The 21,902-nt window shown below is 45.8% G+C and overlaps 6 protein-coding genes across 11 annotated transcripts; 3 read left to right on the top strand and 3 right to left on the bottom strand.

Annotated features, from left to right (window-relative positions):
- The first annotated feature begins 37 nt into the window (after nucleotides 1-37).
- Nucleotides 38-2,693, top strand: LOC6546398. Its single transcript, XM_001973507.3, has 2 exons — nucleotides 38-170; nucleotides 256-2,693. The coding sequence occupies exon 2, from the start codon at nucleotides 261-263 to the stop codon at nucleotides 2,541-2,543; it is 2,283 nt and encodes a 760-aa protein (XP_001973543.1). The 5' UTR covers nucleotides 38-170; nucleotides 256-260; the 3' UTR covers nucleotides 2,544-2,693.
- Nucleotides 2,688-6,437, bottom strand: LOC6546397. Of its 2 annotated transcripts, none has more exons than XM_001973506.3 (6): nucleotides 5,159-6,437; nucleotides 4,625-5,106; nucleotides 3,878-4,557; nucleotides 3,608-3,818; nucleotides 3,403-3,549; nucleotides 2,688-3,346 (listed from the first exon to the last, which is right to left on the bottom strand). In XM_001973506.3, the coding sequence occupies exons 1-6, from the start codon at nucleotides 6,282-6,284 to the stop codon at nucleotides 3,194-3,196; spliced, it is 2,799 nt and encodes a 932-aa protein (XP_001973542.3). In that variant the 5' UTR covers nucleotides 6,285-6,437; the 3' UTR covers nucleotides 2,688-3,193. The 2 variants fall into 2 exon arrangements, with proteins under 2 accessions (XP_001973542.3, XP_026833033.1); XM_026977232.1 differs by having other exon boundaries at nucleotides 3,878-4,551.
- Nucleotides 6,438-6,807: 370 nt separating this feature from the next.
- LOC6546124 (protein ST7 homolog) lies at nucleotides 6,808-9,215 on the top strand. Its single transcript, XM_001973505.3, has 2 exons — nucleotides 6,808-7,253; nucleotides 7,319-9,215. Exons 1-2 carry the CDS (start codon nucleotides 7,115-7,117, stop codon nucleotides 8,791-8,793), a joined length of 1,614 nt encoding a protein of 537 aa, XP_001973541.1. The 5' UTR covers nucleotides 6,808-7,114; the 3' UTR covers nucleotides 8,794-9,215.
- Nucleotides 9,216-9,373: 158 nt separating this feature from the next.
- On the bottom strand, nucleotides 9,374-15,746 carry LOC6546123 (microtubule-associated protein futsch). Its single transcript, XM_001973504.3, has 6 exons — nucleotides 15,639-15,746; nucleotides 15,477-15,577; nucleotides 14,653-15,413; nucleotides 10,252-14,575; nucleotides 9,731-10,186; nucleotides 9,374-9,671 (listed from the first exon to the last, which is right to left on the bottom strand). The coding sequence occupies exons 1-6, from the start codon at nucleotides 15,663-15,665 to the stop codon at nucleotides 9,434-9,436; spliced, it is 5,907 nt and encodes a 1,968-aa protein (XP_001973540.2). The 5' UTR covers nucleotides 15,666-15,746; the 3' UTR covers nucleotides 9,374-9,433.
- A 388-nt stretch (nucleotides 15,747-16,134) lies between these two features.
- Nucleotides 16,135-17,570, bottom strand: LOC6546122 (hydroxyacylglutathione hydrolase, mitochondrial). 5 transcript variants are annotated; one of them, XM_026977726.1, is made up of 3 exons: nucleotides 17,498-17,565; nucleotides 17,213-17,443; nucleotides 16,135-17,065 (listed from the first exon to the last, which is right to left on the bottom strand). In XM_026977726.1, the coding sequence occupies exons 2-3, from the start codon at nucleotides 17,409-17,411 to the stop codon at nucleotides 16,218-16,220; spliced, it is 1,047 nt and encodes a 348-aa protein (XP_026833527.1). In that variant the 5' UTR covers nucleotides 17,412-17,443; nucleotides 17,498-17,565; the 3' UTR covers nucleotides 16,135-16,217. The 5 variants fall into 5 exon arrangements, with proteins under 5 accessions (XP_026833527.1, XP_015014120.1, XP_001973539.1 ...); XM_015158634.2 differs by lacking the exon at nucleotides 17,213-17,443 and having other exon boundaries at nucleotides 17,498-17,570; XM_001973503.3 differs by having other exon boundaries at nucleotides 17,213-17,569.
- A 256-nt stretch (nucleotides 17,571-17,826) lies between these two features.
- LOC6546121 lies at nucleotides 17,827-18,929 on the top strand. Its single transcript, XM_001973502.3, has one exon. It carries the CDS (start codon nucleotides 17,888-17,890, stop codon nucleotides 18,899-18,901), a length of 1,014 nt encoding a protein of 337 aa, XP_001973538.1. The 5' UTR covers nucleotides 17,827-17,887; the 3' UTR covers nucleotides 18,902-18,929.
- The last annotated feature ends 2,973 nt before the right edge of the window (nucleotides 18,930-21,902 follow it).

Raw genomic sequence — 21,902 nt, 5'->3', positions numbered from 1 at the left:
TAACAGCTGTTGTGCATAAAAATCGGCCGAATTTAAATTACGGAAAGAAAAGCTTTTTCGAAGGGTGTTCTCGTTCGCTGGAATTAATGTTTCGCCTAATCCAATAAAGATCAAAAGCAGTAGCTATGTGGATGTTAGATGTCAAAGCCTGTTTGAGCCAATCAACGGAGGTGTGTTTACTTGCGATTTCCTTCTATTTCGGCCTATTGGCCGGTTGGTATTGATTTTTCCGGATTTCTTTTTAATTTTTTACAGCCAAAATGCTGCACTCCGAATTACTGCCCCCCGCTGGCCACCAGGGCATCTATGCTCCACTAAGTCAGGCAATGAGCGATTCCGAATCGGACGAGGAAATTGAGATCCACAACGCCGCCAATCATCGACAAAAACTGCAACAGAATATTCAGCAAGCTCAAGCTCATCAGCCTAATCCGGAGCATCTCCAACCACAAAGGATACGCATCCCGCCGAACACACTAGCCCTGAAATCACCACATACGCGAGCATCACCTACGGCCACCAGGATTGTGACTCGAAATCCAACCGGGAGTACCCAGAAATTCCAACTGGAGGGCAGTACCTACGCTACTAACATGCAGAATACCTTCCGTTCCGTCATGTTGAGCGATAATGGTGGAGTTGGCTCGGAGTTGTCCCACTTTAACAGCGATTTCGATGTGAATGCAGATAATGTAGCCATCTTGGGGGACCATGATCAGACCGGTGAGGACCTGTCCAAGAGGAGCCCCATGTCACCGGCAAGAAAATGCTGCTTTATAGGTTGCCTACCTCTGTACTTCATTGCCATCGTATCCTTTGTATGGCTGATACCCTGCGGTAATCCCGATGGCAGTGGATCCTGTCGAGCCATCGGAGACCGGATAAAGACCCACAACTGGTTCAATAACTACACAAAGGCGGAGCTTAAGGGAGGAGTTAATGTGGTCGGTGGTCTAAGAGCCTGGGAGAACAACCTGATATTCATGTACCGTGGTGATGCCTTCTTCCCGGAGTTCCGTCCAGGTAACGAGCGGCGTAATGGCATCATCTGTTTGATTGGTTCCTCGGGAGCAGTGGCTTGGTTTGTGGAGATGGTTGATGAACCTGTGGCCCTCGACTGTACCCTCATAGACATAGATGGCAATGGGAAACCTGCTTGTTTAGTGCTCGATGAATATGGCGAACTTGGAGCCATTCATCCCGTCTCTGGTGAATGGCTGTGGTGGTTTAAGGAGCGATCAGCACGAAAGGTGGATGCCTATGATTTCCCCGTCATCCTGCCTGATCTAGATGCAGATGGAGTGCTGGACCTCCTGCTCGTGACTAGCTTGTCACTTGTACAGCGTACTAAATCGCTTGCCCAGCTCAAACATGAATCCCCGGAAAAACTAGAGGCACGCAATGTGCTCCGCATGCTTTCGGGCAGAAAAGGAGTACCTATTGGCGATGGCTTCACCATCCACGACTGCGACACTCTAAGCAACATGAAGCTCGAGGCGGGCAACGTGAGCTTCACCTGTCAGCGGGGCAATGGCACGGAGCAGCAGCGTTCTAAGAGTCTGGCCGAGCTGTATGCTCTGATCACCAACAAATCGATTGTAGGCCAACGACTAGGCACCTCAAAGATCTCGCAGCACAGGAACCATGGCCAGCGGCGTGAGCTGGATGCCCAGAGAAACATATATTCTCTAAGTGGACGTGAGCTCGTGGTGGAAAACCGAGGACGCTGCCCCGAGAATTGCAATGTTACCTTTGTCCTAAGTGAAGTCCGCGATGGCAAACCCCATGTGGTGGAAAACTTCATCAAGAGCGGAATGTACGGCATGACGCCCGCCCAATGGCACTTTAAGAATACCAAGTCGCAAATGTCTGGCTTCGTGATGAAGTTCTGGAAGTGGCATGACCTGATTAAGCCTTCCAAACAGACCTCCGCCTCCAGTAACAGCAACAATGTGCAGAAGAGTGGCAGCAACAATCATACCAAGAACATGAATGCCATCAAGGATAAAGAAAAGTCACAGGCTCAATCAAAAAAACAACAGCAGCACCAACGTCTAAGAAGGAGCACGGATGCAAAAGATCTCGAGTTTCAACCACCTCACCATGAGTTCGATGTATTTGAGCACTTGAAGCAGAAGAGGGAAACATTCGGGGTGCCATCTCCAACTAAAAACCTGACCAAATCGGGTGGAATATCTCCCGGCGGAAGCTACAAAATGAACATGATTACAGAGACCGTGCTACTAGTGGTTTTCGTGGGGGCAGATACCCACATTGAGAACACCTCGCAAAGCAACATCGTCCAGTTTTGTCGCCACGACCGCAAGGAGGCGGTGTGCCAACCGGATCTGAACAACCAGGACCACTCGATGCTTGTTGCAGATCTCGACCAAGACGGGTCACAGGAGCTAGTCACATACATGTCCACTTTTGTGCATCCCGAGGATCAGCCGCTGAGTGAATGGAAACTGCTGACCTACGTGCGTTTATTGCGCCTCCAAGCAGAGCTTCCCGCCTACTTCGAGGTCCACAAGCACAACTAGGTGGTCATTCAAATAGCTACCAGGAACTGAGTTGAGTTTAGTGCATTTAGCCAGCCGCAAGCGTGCTGTCGAACATAAATAAAAGTTTAAACTAGTTAATAAAACCGTTTCTAGCCACCCATAATAAATCAGTCTACAAATAGATTTCAATTGATAACTTCCTTTTGTGGGAGCACTTTCTCTTATTTTACTTTTTATGTTTAACAGTTTTTAATATTACACAAGATATATTGCAAGGGGCCTTAAAATTCATGGCTTGAGAATTTCGGATTACAAAAAAATAGGAAACTTTAAAAATGAAAACGCGTAAGAGGTAATTTTATTTGGGGATGCGTTCAGGATTCGTAAACTTTCCAACATTCATAAATTTATCTTTAATCAAGTGTTTCTTCCAAACTATAATAGAACAGGATATAACTCCTGCCTCCGAATTTCTTACAATTTACACAGCGTTCGTACTTTACAATAGGATACATCATTTTACACGTGTGTTAATGGGTAGGAGTACAAAAATTCTTAGGGCGATAGTCTCATGGTCCAGAATAAAACTCCTAAAGGGACTCAACTAAAAGTATGAATTACATTTTAAATGGTTTGTATGAATATCTCTACCATTCCCATATGGTAAAAGGTAATTATAAATCTATGGTCTAGAAATCAACGTCGTTAATATAGCTTTTGAAATTAGCCAAGCAATTGGCAGTAACCCATTGCTCGCCTATAACCTTCAGTTCCTCATCCAGACGCGGGAATTTCGTAGCATTGATGGCGGAGTGGTTGACTTTCTTCAGCGTGCGATACATCTGTGGGATTTTTGATATTGGTTAATGGCTAGAAAACACTCGAAGTAGGGGCTTACCTCCGCTGAGCTAGTGGATATCTTTTTGGCAATAGCCAGAGCCTCTTCATTGACGTTGCGGGCCTTGCAGATCTTGTCAACGAAACTATGTGACCCCAAAAGTTCCGTTGCGAACAGTCTTTCACCCAGAAGAAACAAACGCGTGTGCTGGGGGTTAAATGAGATCAGCTTTAAATACGCTTTATAAAGGATTATCAGTACTTACCACTTCACTGGACACCTTTTGGTGACCATGCCACAGAGCATACCCCTCGGGCAGCTGACCCAATTTGGCATAGTTAGTCTCAAAGCAACAATCATCAGATGCCACCACATAGTCGGCAAATGGAAGCTGCATAACGCCCAAATTAACGAGGCTGCCAACAATGCCCGCCACCAAGGGTTTGGGAAATGTTGCCAGAGTGCGTAGATAGCTCCTAAAATGAAATGATTTCGTTAATAATCGTTTATCCAAAGGTTCATACCAAATACTTACTTTAGGGCTGCGGCCAATTGACTGGCGCTATCCTTTCGCTTATCCAAAGAACCCTGAATCAGTTCCTGGCAATCGATGCCCTGACAAAATTGTGGACCCTCAACGGTAAGCAGCACTGTGTTGAATTCTCCTTTGCGGGCAACAGTGGACAGTGTGTCGTTCAATTGCTCCAGCAGCTGCCTACTGTAGGTATGGCCGAATTTTCCTCTTTCCATGTGGATGACCAAGTGAGCAACTTTGTTAACCTTGCGCAGACACACCAGTTCACTACCGTTGTTCGCCTTCATATCATTAGCCAGCGTATGCGAGGAGGTATCTTCACCTCCCCTTTGGTTTGACTTGCTTACGGGCTTTACAAACTTAAAGGACGGATCAGAGCCCTCGCCTGCATCATCAGACAGATTGGCTGCTCCGGGTTTATTGTCCAGTGAATTTCGGCTGACGGAGGCGTTGCTGGAGTAGGAGCTATTGGAGCGCCTTCTCATGATCATCGATTCCTCGCTGGCGCGCTGTTTGTAAACATAGTCCCACGAGTCCGAGGCGCGAGGCTTACTGGCAGAAGTGTTGGCGGTAGTCTTAGTAAAAACGGAATCAGTTGCAGAAGGCGTTCGTTTGTTGGCCGAATGAGCCAACTCTTTTTTGGGCGGTGTAGGTTCCACTGCAACTCGGGCTGCCTGGTTCTTGTGTAGGGATTCATAAATATCCGATAATATTTAGGTATTTTGAGTCTATAGCAGAGGTACTTACCCTTCCGGTTATGGTCATGGCTCGTTTGCGCATCAGCGGCTTATTGGACACCTCACCACCACTCAACTCCCGCTGTTCATGCTCCACTGCATGAATCATATTGGCAGCGCCCTCGTCGCCCATCAGGCGATCGATCTCAGACACCTTTTTCTTTTTTTGGGTTCCTCCATTGGCTAGACCTATGTTCGGAGTTTGCGCGCGTCGTTTGACGGGCGAGGGACCCCGCTCTGTTCCTCCGATCGGCGTTCCAGCTTTAGCGGACCGAGCAGTGGGCGTAGCTGACCGTTTTTTGGGCGCCACCTCCTTCTTAGTCGTCGTGGTGGGAGAAATGCTTTTGACAGTTGTTTTTGGTGAAGGGGGTGCTGGAGATGGCGCCTTGCCAGTTGGCTTCGTGCTAGCATACTGCGCATATGATTTCTTTGTCTCCGGTACGTCGGGATCCCAGATTATCTTCCTTTTAATTACACGCATGCGCTTGAACCCTAAAAATGGAATTTATTAACAATGATTTTCTAAATTCCGAAGTTACTGTACCCGTGGTAGGCTCTTCAATTTCCTTAGGAGGTGACACAACGACTGTTGGCTTGAGTTTCTCCCCTGCTGGACTTAATGAGGCTGCCAGTTGCTTTTGGCTCACGGTCTTTAACATTACTTTTACCCCGCTGATCTTGTTGTTTAGCAAAATGGGCGAGTTCGAGTTGCGCTTAATTGGGGATGTCGCCTTTTTCACAGGCAGTGGTGGCTTTTTAGTGACTACTTGCGCTGGATGAAGAGTTATCACTTCTGTCACCAACGCGGAAGACGATTTGTCTTCCTCAGAATCGTAGTCGTCCCAATCATCGTTCAATGAGCTGACGATATCTATTGGCTTGACCACAGGAGGCGGTGGAGGTGGCTCCTTACGACGCGACTTGGGCTTGAGACCGGCCATCTGCTCCAAAGCTACAGCTCTGGCTTGTTCCGGGGAAAGCTTATGCTTGGAAATAGAAGTCAAGGAGTTAGATTTGATGGACTTGGACACAGGTACCTTGGGACTGGCTTTTCGACTGGATGACTCCCCCTCGTCGTCGTCAATTTCCATGATTTCGAACTGCCCTTCGCCCTCGATGGTAACACCTACATCCACGTCTTCTCCAACGCCGTCGAGATCGGAAAGAGCCTTCTCCAACGCGCACTTTTCCTCGCCGGTAGGCTGGCCATGACTTGTGTCCGTACCCTTGAGCAGTGCAATAAGATCTACATCTTCCAAGGGGGATTCGCTAGACTGACCATTGCCTGAGGCATCGTGGCCATCTTTGATCATTGGAGACCCACTTTTAATTTCTTTTGGGGCCGGGCGGGCCTTTAAGCTAATATTGTCTGCTCCGCCACTTGGAGTGACGGATTCTGCAGCATCGGATGCCGCATCCGGTGGTCGAATGTTATGCAGCTTAGCTATCTCCTGCTCTAGCGTGCTCAGCTCGTCCAAGCCAGGTCCCTCTTCTGATCCGTTGAGATTGGCCAGCTCATTCTCCAAATCAGTGGGACCCGCACCTTCTGAAAGCGATTTCAACGCCGCTGTTTTTGGTTCTAGATTCTCCGATTTTTCGACTTCTTGTGGTGGTTTCTCCATCTGGATTGGCTCCGGTGTTGTCGCTGCAGTATCCGTCACCTGATCCATGATTCCACTGCCCCTCTGATGGCTTTCCGTTCAACAGGAGCTCCAAGTTAAGGGCTTCGCGTGCTCGTTTCGATCGGATTGTTCTAATATAAAAAAAAATGCACTTGCAGCACAGCGGCCATTTTTTTTAGTGGTGCGCAGGTGAATTTATCGATAGGGGGGAAACTATCGGAAAACGAAGATGGCTCGAGATTTAAATTTTAATAAATTAAGTTATAGAATGTAATCCTCTTAAATATTGCAAATAACCCTGTTTTTCAAAATTTGTTATCGGACTCAGGCCAAAGCACGAATCTATCTTAAGAAATAATTATCCAAATCTGTAAAGCATCCGAAACTAAACTATTAAAATAAATATTAATTGTTATATTGAATAGATGAATATATAGCAGTAAGAAATATGCATATCTTATGGGCTTGCAAAAGAGTTTAGCTACAAGCTTGGAATATTTCCAGAAATAAGTTGAAATAACAGCGAGGATGTTTTCCCGCCAGAACTTTTCAGAGTGACCCTTATTCATGGCGGCATTTCGAAGACGACGAAAAACGGTCACGTTGCGTTGGTATTTACCCCCCGCTCACCCCCTTTCGAATACTTCATGGAAAAAAGTCTCATCTGCAGCAAGGATTCGCGCAAGGATAGCGCCAGGAAAGGCAACCGTTAATTGATCCAACCCTTCGGCGGTGGTCAGTGCCAGAGCACAGAGTATCCGCAAACCCCCAGTCACAAGCTAATCCCGGCGAGCAACAAAAGTCCGGACGGAGCTGGGGCTAAAGCTAAACGAGCGTCGAATACAGAACTTCGCAGGCAGGGGACAGCAGGCAGCAGGATGTGGGATTCGTCCATGTTTCTCAGCACTCTGACGCCCAAGTTCTACGTGGCGCTCACAGGGACCTCCAGCCTGATTTCGGGCCTGATCCTGATATTTGAATGGTGGTATTTCCGGAAGTATGGCACTTCTTTTATAGGTGAGTAGTGGGGTTCCCCTTCCTTCGCTTACTTTGGTTCTAACTTCACTATTCCTGTTACGCAGAGCAAGTCTCCATCAACCACATAAGCCCCTGGATAAATGGCAGCGATGGGCAATCAGAGTCGAGCAATGGCAGTGGCAGCAGCAGCAGCAGTGGCTCCAGTAGCAGTAGCAATGGGGGAGCAGGCGGTGGAGGATCAGGAGGAACAGGAGCCTCAGGCAGTGGTAGCGCCACCACAACTACGGGCACCCAAATGCCCGAGTGTAAGGTCTGGCGGAATCCCCTCAATCTCTTTCGCGGCGCCGAGTACCAGAGATTCTTTTGGGCCACCAGCAAGGAGCCGTTGACCTACTACGATATGAACTTAAGTGCCCAGGACCATCAGACCTTTTTCACCTGCGAGGGCGATGCCCGCAAGGAAGAGTATGAAATCATGCAGACGGCCTGGCGCGAACGCAATCCCATGCAGCGCATTAAGTCCGCTCACAGTGCTCTGGAAATCAATGCGGAATGTGCGCCTGCCTATATACTGCTAGCCGAAGAGGAAGCCATGACCATTATGGAGGCGGAGAAGATCCTGAAGACAGCCCTAAAAGTGGCCGAGATAAACTACCGCAAGTCGCAGGCCACCCAACACCAGGGCGCCATAGCGGATGGAATGCATCGGCGGGACACCAATGTTTTGATCTACATCAAGCGACGTCTTGCCATGTGCGCCCGCAAGCTAGGGAAGCTGAAGGAGGCGGCTAAGATGTTTCGCGATCTCACCAAGGAGATACCCTCGATCATGAGTGTACTAAACATCCACGAGAATCTAATCGAAACGCTGCTGGAGATGCAGGCCTACGCCGATTGCCATGCCATTCTGGCCAAGTACGATGACATTTCGCTGCCAAAATCGGCGACCATCTGCTATACAGCTGCTCTGCTGAAGGCGCGTGCCGTGGCCGATAAGTTTTCGCCAGACATTGCATCCAAGCGAGGGTTAAGTCCTGCAGAAATGAGCGCCGTCGAGGCCATTCATCGGGCGGTGGAGTTCAATCCGCATGTGCCCAAGTATCTCCTGGAGACGAAGCGACTTATTCTACCGCCAGAGCACATTTTGAAGCGGGGCGATTCAGAGGCATTGGCCTATGCGTTCTTCCACCTAAAGCACTGGAAGCAGGTGGAGGGGGCCCTGAATCTGCTGCACTGCACCTGGGAGGGCACGTTTCGCATGCTGCCGTATCCGCTGGAGCGCGGCCACCTCTTCTATCCATATCCCACGTGCACAGAGTGCGCGGATCGCGAACTGCTGCCGGCGTTCCACGAGGTGTCTGTTTATCCCAAGAAGGAGCTGCCCTTCTTCATCCTGTTCACGGCGGGACTGTGCTCCATTACCGCCCTGCTGGCCTTGGCCACCCACCAGTATCCGGAGCCCATGGGTCATTTGGCACAGACCGTACTTACCTGGATTTCGTATCCGTTTCAGCTGCTCAAGGAGCGCATCGAGGCGTTCTGGCCGTGCAATCTGCTGCAGCAGTTGTCACGCGTCTAAGCCACCCTCTCTCCACCCTCGAATGACGTCACACACACTTACACAAAACAAGGAACACCACACATACTCACACGCATCCATCTTCATCTGGCTAAGAAACCAGCGGGCAGCAAGCCGCGAAACCACTCAAAACACAAACCCTAAATACATAACATACATATATATATAAATATATATATATATATAAAACATATATATATTTTGGATCTTAATATGTCTGTGTTGTCTTCGTGAAATAAACATAAACAAAGCAAATGCAAGCAAACACGCACTCAACTAGTTCCAGCTTCCAAGTGATCCGGATGAACGAAACGAATTTTCAGCAGCCACGCAAGAGGAAACTAAATTATTTTTAAGTTTTATTATTATTTTAATTATTGTAAACGAGTACGAGAAGCGAGTAAACTTAAATTCAAACTAAATCCTTCCCTACTCTTTATTTTATTTACTGCTCTACTTTCAAAAGACCTACAACGAAGTCCTAGCTGTTTGCTTATAAAATTTAACTCAATTTGAGTGGAAATCGTATTTGCTTTTACTTTTCACTTTCAAATTTAATTTGTTAAAAAACGCAGACAAATGCATGTATTTTTATTTAATACTTATTATACATAATCATTTTACACTCTAATATACAGATTTATTTCCTAAGGTACTGCTCCGGATCGGTAAGAAAGGCTTCCAGAAATGGAATTCCCTTTGGCAGATACTGAATGTTTTCATTGAAGAGATGCAGTTCAGGGCGTAGGATGTCCGCGAAGGAAACGTCCTCAATATTGCCAATTTCAATAAGGAAACTAATCTTCTCGAGACGCACGACGGGTTCCTGCTCGATGCATTTTCGTACTACCTTTCTGACAATAGTTCGATTTGCTTCTCTAAAAAGGAAGCAATTAAATTAATACTGTATTGAAAAACCACTGGAAGAAAAACTTACCTTAGAAGCATCGCCCTCTTCTGCGCTAGAAGGGTTAAAACTTTGTGAAACTTTTGCTTGACCTCTGCAATTCTCCGATCAATGCCGTTGAGAAATTTTAAAAAAGCTGCCTCATCACTGCCATCTATCTCGTCACCAGGATTCAGGGGCAGCCTGAGACTTAAGTGGAAGTTTAAAAAGTGTTCACGCGATGACCATTGTTCCTTTGGAGTGTGCACCTCATTGTCTAGTTCAATGGAACACACGCTAATGGTCGTCTCATCCACCAAGTCTTCGATTTGGTAGTTCACCACGATTCGGAACGTGGTCAGCTGTCGGTGGTAAAATATCAATTGCTTGGACACTTTACGTTGGTAGTCGAATATCCAGTTGGGCTGCTGCTCGACCAGCAAACGTTTGAGTCTTATAAAAAAAGATTCCGGCGGCTTGGCTATGGCCTTCAGTTGAGCAGTTCGACTGTTAAAGGAAAAAAGTAAATGTTGAAGAAATATTTAAAGATTGCAAGTTCATTCGGTTCTTACATCTTGCACATTTCTAGAAGCGCCGCCTTGTTCCACTTGGTTGGCTCCTCCTCCACCATGGTCTGCTCTATTGAATCGTCAGAGTCCTGATTCATGGACAGCCGAGCCACCTCCTCGATTTCCCAGTAACTTTTCACATCCTTCCAAGACGGTTTCTGTCTTAAATTGCGCAACCGTTGCTGTTGCTTCGAAAAGTCCCACAATTTCTGAGGTGGCAGGACAAATGAATCGCTACTAAGCCTCGTTTCGCTAAAAGTTTGATTGCAATTCGTGCACTTCCTGCAGGAGCCTTCGCTGCCAGCTTTTACCATTGGATTCAGCTGACCCTCACAGATTTCAGATTTTAAGTGATGGTTTTCTTGCTCCTGATCCTCCTCCTCGTCGTAATCATCGTCTGTTTCCTCCGCCAGCGTGGAAACCAGACTTAGTTGCTCGTTGTCTATCTGGAGGGGCTGGTCCTTACCGTCGAAACCTCCTCCGGCTGCAAAGATGGTGGTGTTCCCGGTCAGATTGATGAATTTTGAGTTCGTTGCGGCGTAGCTCTTGAAGGTTCTATCGTTGGAGCTGCCGCTCTCTCTATCGCTAGACTTGCCCTGCTCCTCCTTTTGCTCCTGGAAGTAATTGGTCACATCGGAAATAGTTTGGGGTCTCTCCTCTAGATCCACGTCATATGCCGACTTTCGTGGCAGCACCAGCACATTAAGATTGCCCTGTTTTTTAAACTCAGTCACTACAGGATTATAGTCCCTTACTGTCTGCACCGACGCATCCAACTGGTCCACTGTGAAGGTCCTGCGTAATTTATTGTTCTGCGTATTCAGCTGAATGTTTGTCGTCCCCCAAGCACCTTCCTGATTATCCTTCATTTCGGTATCCGTGTTGCTATTCGTAAGCAAAGGCGTGTGTCGTTTCTTGGACTCCGGAAGATTGGGCGTGAGATGCGTGTGTAGGCGCTTTAGTTGGAAGATAGTTTTTGGAGTTCCAACGCCGCAGGCATCTGCCTCAAGGTCTATCGCCACTGGTTGGTTAATGGACATTTTTTTCCGATGAGACGTCATGAGAACTCTTTTGTGAATCGGCGTCTTGCATATCTCCTCCTGATCCATAAATTCAGTCAAGGACATTCCCGGGGTCATTGCATTAAAGTCCGGGCCCCTTGACCTGCAGGGCGGACTTTGGAACTCCATCGATTCAGACATAGCCATAGATTGATAGGTCCTAGCACTGGGAGAAGTGCCTATCTCATCCTTTTGCATGGACTTGTTTGGTAAATGGATGTTTCCGTCTGGTTTTTCGGAAATTTGTCGCTCACTTGTGTGGTAGTTTTGGCCAAAAATCTCCACATCCTCTTCCATGGGTTCTGATAAGAGTAATGTATGTCTTCTGGATGACGAAGCAGCAGGAACCTGGCTCTGTTTGGGTAAAGTCACTTCCCCGGGTCGTGACACCTCTGGCCTTTTGGAAACCAAATCAGCAGTGATGGGCTCCGCTGAAACCTTCGAGCCCATCGATTCCTTTTTAGAAAATCCAGCATGTTGTACGGATGCATCTTTTATGGACTCTGAAGAAAACAGCGTAGTTCTGCCCTTGACCGTTTCAGATTCCTTATGTTGGCTTGGACTATAATCCTCCTCAATGGGCACCGGTATATGCAAGGTTTGTCTTGTTTTGGCAGTCATATTTTGTTTGGTCACACTGTGGATACTTGTATCTTCTTCGATGGGCTCTGCCATGATAAGGGTATGTCTGTATGTGGATCTCAGAGGTCCAACCGAAGTGTTTTTCTCTCCAGCTCTCAGATCCTCTTGAATAGTTTCATGCGAGATAAGGGTGTTTCTCGGTTTCTGCTGGAGTTGGTTTAGGGGTTCCGAATCTTTTTTTATACGCTCTGCTTTGGGAAGAGTTTGAGTAGATTCCAAAAATTGATGTTTAGATATTTGATCAGTAATAGAAAATATAGCATTTTCAATGGGTTCGGCGAATGACCGAATAATTCTGGCACTTAAAGATGACTCCTTTAAATTTTCCAGCGGTTTGCATAAGTCCAAATCCTCTTCAATGGGTTCAGCATTAATAAGCGTGTGGCGTCTTGAGTGCTCCCGTCTGATCTTATCTTTAGATACAGGGTGTGGCTTCGGCTGATCCTTAGACTGATTGCAGATATCTTCCTGTATAGGCTCTGCCAACAGCAGAGTTTGGCGAAGTTTGGATGGCTGGCGAGCGTTTTCGAATACCATTTCGTCAGAAGATTCTTTCGTAAATTCCGTGCGGTTAGATTTGTAATGAGATTCACCTATTTTGTCAGCGATAGATTTATTACCCTCTTCTTGTATCGGTTCCGCCATCAAAACGGTCCGCCTCGATTTTAGGGTCCTATTGGAGCTGGCATACTTGCTTTTCTCTTCGTTGAACGGCTCGATCTTTAGATCTTCTTCAATTGGTTCGGACATCAAAAGCGTGTGCCTTGCTTTGGAAATCGACGAACCTGTGATGTTGGCATGCACCCTATTCGCATTTGATTTAACTCCCGGCTCTCCAACATCTTCTTCAATGGGTTCTGCCATGATGAGTGTTTGCCTTGGCTTGAATCTTTGTTGTCTAGCTGAACCATTATCCCTTCCAGCTGGCAGGGGCTCTTGAATATGTTCTTCTTCAATAGGCTCAGAGAATAATTGAGTGTGCCTCGATTTCGATCGCTGCTGCTCAGATGATTCATGTATAGTTTTTTGCGTCACTATTGAATTATTCTTTGGCAGTGGACACATATCCTCCTCTAAAGGTTCTGACATAAGAAGAGTTTGTCTGGATTTGGTTATCTTATGTACGTGGTCCTCTCCAGATTTGGCAGTATTATACATTTGCGGCTCTTTACTGTTACCTTCCCGGTCCACCTCCATTGGTTCTTCTACCAGGAGGGTTCGCCTGGATTTATCTTTGGATTTGTTTAGCGAAGTAAAACTCTTAACGTGGTTTAGTTGACTGTATTCCAGAGGTCCCATTTTGTTTCTTTTCAAATCACATTCAGGTGGATCTTCCATATTATGAAATATTTCCTCTTCCATGGGCTCCTGTAACAGAAGAGTTTGCCGACCCTTGGATTTGATTTTTTGATCCGCGTATACTTTCATTGGTATGGTCTCGTTTGAAATGACTTCCTCCTCATCCAGAGGTTCCGCAAGGTGGAGAGTCCTCCTTTTGGAATTGTGAACAATTTTACTGTTTGTTTCCTCTTCCATGGGTTCCTCTATTAGCATAGTTCTCCTAGCTTTGAGTTCGTTATTTTTAGGGGAAACATTTTTATTAGGTAACATTTTGCTTTGGCTTAAGTCCGTGGTTTCGTCAAGTGGTTCTGCTAAATAAAGCGTATGGTCCACTTTGGATTGGCCTGTTGCGTTGGGCTTTAAATGTAAATCCTTGAGAGGACTAATGATGTCTTCCTCCATGCTTTCCTGCATCAAAAGCGTATCCCTGCGTTTGGTTTTAGTGAAGGTGTGTTTTTGGTTGGTGTTCTGTTCGTTGGTTGTGGATTTTTCGTAGATAGTCACCTGCGTGGTAACCGAAATATCCTTTCTCACGTACGTAGACTTTGTAGCTTCATGATCCATGGATTCATTGAGATGCAAGGTGCGTCGGGTGGGAACAGTTTTCAATTCAGGAATAGCAGGGTAATCTATCTGACTCACATGCATTTCTTCAGCCTTGAAATCAGTCTTACGAGGCTTGGAACTCGGAATGGGTTCAAAGTCCTGACTCATCGTAGGGTATTCCAAATTCAATTCCGGGTTTTCGTAAGTAGTCTCCCTCCTCGTCGAGTTCTTTGACGTATTTCTCGACTGAGTTTCGTCGCCTAGTCTGGCATGAGCCAAGAAGTTTGTATTGTTAAGCATCACCTCATCCGCTTGGGACAGTCTATACATTGGCTTCTCATCCACCACCTTCAGTTTCTCCTTGTCCTCTCGAACTGGACTTGTTTTCGTCGGCGACAAGGTCATGTTCTCACTGAAATTTAACGTTCCTCGTGGTACTATGCTCCGTATATCCTGCTTTGGACTACTATCCTCTCTTCCTTTCTCTTCCAGTCCACACCAAAATCGATTTTTCTTGTTCTTACGATCTGTCGTCGGAGTTTTTGGCCCATTTGGAAATATCTGGATCTTACCCGCCTCTAGGTCTTCGTTGAGTTGACGGAAATTGATTTTTTTGCTAATGTTTTTCCCCGAAATCATGTCAAATGGTATCAGCATGGACTCATCTCTCGTAAAGTTCATGGTGCTATTAAAGCTCTCAAATGAGTTTGATGGCGAACGATCTCGGTCATTGGAAACTGGGAAATAAAGTGGAATAACCGATAGCGTGCTAATTGGAAACTTTTGTAAGGAATTTAATTTAGATAACACTTACCATTCAATGGGTGAGATGCATCTCCAGCTCCATGTGGGGTTTTATTCTTGGTTTCCTCTATATCTATGAAAAGCGATTTCTGCGCCGGAGTTTTTTTCTGGTTTTTGGTAAACTCACGCATCTCCCCCATAATGCTGTCATCTTCCAGATCCATTAAACTTCGCTGATTTGGACGATTTACAGTTGCAGCAGGAGCTGGAGCGGAAACAGGAGCGGGAGCAACATTAGCAGGAGCAGCAGGAGTAGGATCAGTAAATCCTAACGGCGTGATGTCCATGAAGGAGTCACTCACAGCCTTGGCAGCTGGCGTGTGTACTCCCTTCTCTGTCTCTTTGGGTGGAAATTTGAAGGAGGATTCGTCACAAACGCTTGACGGGATTTGAATGCGGTTTACGAGAGATCCGGACATCATATCCATGGTCTTGTCCACAAGCTGGTGGTCCCTGAGACTGCTTTGCAACACTTTTCGCTCCTCGGAGGATAAGCAAAACGATACAGAGGTGGTCTTTATGGATTTGTCCACCATTTCGCAGGGCAACAGGGTGATATCAACGCTGTTCTGGAGATTCACGGACAGGTCGACACGCTCCCGCTCGCAGACCCCGCTCAAGGGAATGTTCTCCTTGTCGGCAGACTCGACTACCTTTGCAACTGATGCTGTTCTTGATCCGCATTTCGATGCCGTGCTGTCCTCAGCATGGTTCTCCGACACCTCGTACGAGTCGTCCCAGTTGTTGGTCTCCTTGGTGTTGACGAATTCCCTATGTATAGAATGGACGGTGTGCATTGACGTTTGCGATACTCGATTCCGATACTGTACATACCTGATGGATTTCTTGCCACTGAAACTGATGCGTCGCTTGATTTGTTGTTTGATCGCGGAGGCTGTGGTCGTCTCATCTTCCTTGGTCGGCGCCTTGCGCAGCTGCAAGAAGTGTAGATTTACCATGAGTGCGTCTTATTAGCTGCATTTTCGAAAAACCCACCGAACTTCTGCGTTTGTTTGCGTTCATCGCTCTGTGCTGTTAACTAGTTTTTATTTCAAAATTCCATTCGGTGGACGCCGCGATTTTTTGTGTGAATGGCAGAACGGGGTTGCCAGCTCGTTTTCGAAAAGTCGCCAAAAATACCAAAGGTGATTTTGATTAATTTAAAATATACTAACGCCCAACAAAAACCGGTGCAATTCAAACAATTACGAATTTTGATAAAGACTTTTAAAAATGTTATTCACTTTTCTCTATAAATATAGTTGGATCGAAATGTATCGAAATCAATTAATTTATTTTCTCGCGACCCCAAAAATTCTTATCAATGAGTTGGGCTGTATGGATTGGATTGCTCAACCAGAATAAAAAAAACTATTGACCAAGAAATAAATATATACATTCATACAACAAATTGATCAAATGTTTTGCTGATTTGCATTCCAAAATACTTTTGCGATTTTTGGGATTTCGTCGGTCGTAAAAAGCCATCATCTGCACTACACATATAGCGTTAATTTTATTAACCATCAAAATCCAATATTAAATCACAAGTTTCGAAATGATCGAGAAAACCGATTAGGCCTTGAACGTGTCCTTTTCCTTGCGCAGCTTGCCCATGGTGACGATGGGATCGGTGGCCCCGCCGGCGTGCTTCTGCACCGAGGCCTCGTGCACGCGCATAAAGGGGTTCCAAGACTTCTCCTCGCCAATGGTGGACGGAACAGTGGGATCCTGGGAGGCGCGCCGGTGCTTGGCCCACTCGATCCTCTGCTGGATGACCTCATTGTCGGGCTCCACGTGACGGGCGAAGCTCATGTTCTGCAGCGTGTACTCGTGGCCACAGAAAACCTTGGTGGTGTCCGGCAAAGAGGAGAGCTTTGTGCACAGTGCCTCGTACATTTCCTCGGGAGTGCCCTCGAAGAAGCGTCCGCATCCGCCCTGGAAAAGGGTGTCACCTGTGAAGACGGCTCCCTTGCCACTGCCCTCTTGCGCGGTGACATGGTAGCAAATGTGACCGGTGGTGTGGCACGGAGTGGACAAGCACTTCACATTCAGAGCGCCAATGGTGAAGGTGTCGTCCTGCTGGACCTTTTTGTTCAAGGCACCAATGCGGTCATCGCCGCCATACACATCCAGCTCCTTCTCCCACAGCTTGACCAGCTTTTCATTGCCACCAGCGTGGTCCCAGTGATGATGCGTGGTCAGCACCTTGCTAAGGGTCAGCTGCTGCTCCTGCAGCGTCTTGATGACTAGCTCCGGTTCCACGGGATCCACTACGGCCGCCTCACGCGTCTTCGTGTCCACAATCAGATACATATAGTTGTCCTGCAGGGCCGGCAGGATCTTGATCTCCATGCCCTCCAGCTTTACGTCCTCCACGGTGCTGTGCATGCCTCTGAAGCCGACTTTGCGAAGTTTTTGCACTGTAACGAGGCGATGATTTCACATTTAGATGGCCCAACAGATAACCAGACTGTCTAACTACAGACGAACAAAAAGCGTAGATATTTGGAAATGGAAATGCAGCGCAGGCAGAGATTAGATTAAACACATATGTACGGATAGATTACGCTTGACGAGACTTGGACAGATGACGGGCACAGCCAGAAACCGCCGCTCAATCGCTCCGAAACCAGGGGAATCCGCTCGAGCAATTGTCCGCCAGGAACGCAGGAGCAGTTTCGGATTGCTGGACGAACCTCGGAAGTAGGTGGCCGTCAACTGGGTCTCCACTGTGGTGGCCATGCTGCGCCAGGCGGAGGCGATCATTCCGGCTGTGTATGCTTCCTGTATTTGGCTAGCTAAACAAAAAAGCGTGTGCGATTTGATATGAATTAATTATGGCTCCTAATTACAGTTGTATTTTTTTCCAAATTTGCTCCGGTGAAGCGAGAGTGACCGTTTGCGGCCGGTAAAAAAAAACACTGACAGTATAATATCTACCGAGAATATACCGAAACCTACCGGCAACATTAGTGGTGACGCAAACCGGAAATGGAAAGTATGCGCGGATATGAACCAATCGACACCTTAAATTTAATATTTTTATTAGAATACATATTTTTGTCACTCAATTCTTCTTATCACCCAAAAGGAATCAGTTCTCTTTTATATTAGAAAGCTAATGAGTTTAAAATGTCATACTTTTCGGTAGGCTAAAAAGTTGAATCTAAAAAATTCAGATCTTTCTATCGAAAAAGATGTCAGGAGGACGTCATTAGTTTAAAACATAAGGTCCGAAAACTATGTCCGAGTCAACAGATCCCCACTGCTCCACCTCGAAGTCCAACCTGATCAAAGTGAATCATGTGGGGGTAACGGCCAAGCTGCATTCCCCGCTAAAGAAGATCTTTCCACGGATGAACTCCTCCAGTGATTCGGACGCCTATCAAAACAGTCAGACCCAGTACAACATGTTCAATGATGTGGCGTGTGAAGAGATGACCGCGTCCACGGATTTCGGCAGCTCACCACACACTCTGTACGAGATGCGCGCCGAACCAGAGAAGAGTCTGCTTAGCCTGATGAAGAACAAGCCCCAAAGGATCGAGTTCCAGCGTTACTCCAAAAGGCGTCCCCATGTGCTCGTTCGGACGAGATCTGCTCCCAAGGTAAAGGGTCGCACCAAGTCCCACAAAGCATCGCTGGCGAAGAAGCAGAAAGGTGGCTTTTTGGCCCGTTTGGTGGAGTCGCTGGACAAGATGTGCAAGTGCCAGCCGCAGACCCAGAAATCCATTATCGATGACTTGCCGGAGCCGCAGTGGAATCGCAAGGAAGCCAGCCGGCACACCTGCATAGGCATCTATCCCTTTGAGCACGGATGCGCCGATTATCTGAGCACCACGGACACGCATCCGAAGATCAACGCCATTATCTTGGCCGACCGAGCCACCACCTATGCCACCCACTTCTGGGCGGAGCTCTTCGGCTTGCTCCACATCGCCGTGGCCTTCGTGGTGGCCTTCATCCTGCAGAGCTACCGATTCGTCCTCTACTCCCTGGTGAACACCCTGATCGTTGGACTGCTCCACATGACCTCGGACTACATGCTGAAGCCCCTTTTGACCATGCTCTTCAACGGTTACCTTCAGCCACCTCTGATTTTCCTATACAATATACTGTGTTCTACGAGGGACATCCTCGAACCGGTGGCCACCACACTGAACAACTTTATGAAGCCGCTGGCCACAGTTGGGGGTAGTATCAGAATGGTGGACGTCAACTATCGCCAGATCCATAAGCTGGCCAAAGATGTTTGAGTTTCGTTTTGATTGCTGTTAAATTGTTATTGTTTCTCATTGTTTTATTAAAAAAATGTTTTGTTCCATTATATGTATCATTTCGACCTTTTTTTAATTTTATTTTATTGTGTATAAATGTAAAAAAATATCTGGAACTGAATTTTGCAATATACTTTTATTATTATTTGTAAAAGTGGCTTATAAATAGTATTTTGTGCTGAAAAGAAAATGTGAAATGGGTTCCCCTATTCAAATTCTTAAACGAAACAGTTTCATTCCCATTTTGTTTCGTCGCTGGTAGTTCGATTCCACTTGTTCCAAGGGGCGGAGCCATAACAACCCCTAAGATTTGAAGCAGTTTTTCCACCAATTTCCCCTTACCCTCGCTGCCGGCACACAATATTACGCACATTCCAAAACCTTCTCGGATTACATTGTTTTTTTCGTTTCACCGAAGTGTAGGCATGGTGACACACCCTGCTCCTTGGAAAACTTAGGGGTAAGTTCGGGCTCAATTACGCTGAATGAAACATTTATGATTTATTTGCTCATTTTGCGGCAGGGAAAGCATATGTCCAAAATAAAAAATATAAAATACACTAATTGCGTCCCGCGGGAATTTGATTTCGTTGTGGATAATTAGCTTACAATTTTGGCTTAATAAAGGCGTTAGAAAAACAAGATTTTCCGCGTATACTAGAAATTGTATTTAAATAAAAGCCAGGCGTGATATTGAACATGAATATAAATAATATGATGAATAGAATCATTTTTTCTCTTCGCATTGATGAGAAGCACCGGGCAGTTTTGGGCATCTCTTGGAAAACATAGTTATGAATGGAGTTCTGATTTTATCTCATCAGCCTTTATCCGTCAACCTTCCAACTGCATTCGTTTTTGGCCAAAATTTCCCAAGAACTCTCCATACCAAATTTAGAAAGAGCAAATCGAAAAATCTGATCTAGAGGAATGATGGAAATCAGTTGCCCTTCTGGTCAGGTTTCCGACTTTCAACAGAATTCCCATTCAGAAGGTGAACTGCAATCAATTATCAAATTCAAATCTGGGCAGCTACGCTGTGTACACAAATAGCTGAAGAGTATTAGGTGGAAAAGTTGTAGTTTGTTGTTTAGCGGTCGAGTTGAGAAAGGAAACACCAGCGGAGCTTTCATTAATGCGAACAATGAGCTGGTTGCCAACTAAGGATCCTCTTACACCCCTTTCCCAGTTCTCAATGGGCCCATGGAACTCGCCCGCCCAATTAGTCGTGGAAATTGTCTGGTGTTCGAGAATCAAGAATCCCAGCATATGTTCGAAATTAACGAAGGAGAGTCGCGATTGATTGATTTGCGTTACTAAGTGGCGGGGAAAATTTGGAACTGTTTTCCTGGTTTTTCTGCCTTTCAAGAGGATTAATTTGAGGGTCTCGTGTTGTCTCCAAAAATATGCCAACGTATTTTCGACCCACGAATACATAGCTACGGTTGAGTATCATCAAGTATTTATATCATTTTATAGCTTATACAAAACAATCTGTGTGGACTATTATTATTTATTCTTTTTTTTTATTAATTTCATGGGTTTTGCTTGTTTTGCTGGCCTTCATTAGTTCTTTAGCTTCCAAATCGTATTAATTGAATTGCCCTGTGCCTCTATAAAGAGCTTTGTGTGCAACGCGTAATGCCCAAAACATTTTCCAGCTAAAGGTGCGAAAATCATTTGGCATCGCCAGACAAACTCCCACACAATTCCCATTATTGTGTGATCGACAGGATAAAGAAATCCTGCGAGTGAATGGGAGCAGACAGGATAGCGACAAGGTGACACCTTACAAAGCGCTTTGTTGGGAGTTTCGGGATTACAGATGGTAAGCTGTTTTCTGCTCTATTTTCTGGCCCGAATCTGGAATTTTGGGATTAACCGGGCAGGTTTTCCTTCTCTTGCCTCAGGATGATGACGTTTGCTAAATATCCTGGAGCGTCCTGTCTCTTTTTGCGAGAAGTTAAGCAATTTGTCGAGCGTCGACAGGGGAAACAATGGACTACAATGGAAAGCCATTGAAAAACCATTGAAAACGATGGGCTGGCCAGCCACAAATGGTTATGCAAGAAGTTACTAGGGAACACAAAAATTCAAGAGTAGCTATACGGATTTTGGTATGGAAAATTGAGTAATAGTTGGAGATTATCGCAAAGTGCTTGGGAATTCCGGGTATTTACGGGGTATTATAATGCTGGATGATGCAAACAGTGGGAACTGAGGTGAAACGTGAGGAGCTACTTAAAAAGTATTATCCAGGAAGTAGTTGTGGATGAAGGAAGCGTGGATTAGCAAGATTCCGTATGGACAAGATACAATTTAGAGTAAATGTTTTGCAATATTTTTGTTTTATTTTTTATTAAGAACAATTTGCATATGATATTTAAATGAAAATCTTCTTACAAATTTAGGTACTTTTTTTTAGATCCTAGCGCTATTTCTAACCAATATTTATTTTTAAGTCTCAAGTTTTCTATTATTTTCGCCTCAAACTTGTTGTACTTTCAAATGCCTTTATGCGCTTGAGTTTTTTTGAAACAGACACCAGGCGACCGAGTGAAAAATTCGGCTTAGCTCAGCTAAACACGATAGTGTGGGAACCAAGAGACGCGTTTTCACAAAGCTTAACAAACCATAAGTTATATAAAATAGGGCTTGTTATTTTGCACGACGCTTGCATGCGATGCCTAAGTCCTGACACGTGATTTTAATTTTAATAATGGAATTAGCGCGGATGGAATTGCAATCCTTCCACTGCGGTCAATTAAAGGGCACACCTCTGCAAAGGGGCGTTGCCCAGCAACGGCTAACATGGGTCATTTGCTAACAAGCAAAGGGTAAGCAACATGTCCTGAATATGTAACGAAACATGTGTATACAAATAAACCATGCCAGTAATTATACATTACAAGTGCAAATGTTGGAAACTATTTGTATTTAGTGGCAGAGATATATAAGGAAAGCAAGGAAAGGCATCCCG

This window comes from Drosophila erecta, unplaced genomic scaffold, assembly GCF_003286155.1.
Source record: "Drosophila erecta strain 14021-0224.00,06,07 unplaced genomic scaffold, DereRS2 tig00000021-arrow-pilon, whole genome shotgun sequence".
Lineage (NCBI taxonomy): Eukaryota > Metazoa > Arthropoda > Insecta > Diptera > Drosophilidae > Drosophila > Drosophila erecta.
The sequence above is the reverse complement of the archived record's forward strand: the minus strand, read 5'-3'. Positions and strand labels throughout refer to the sequence as shown.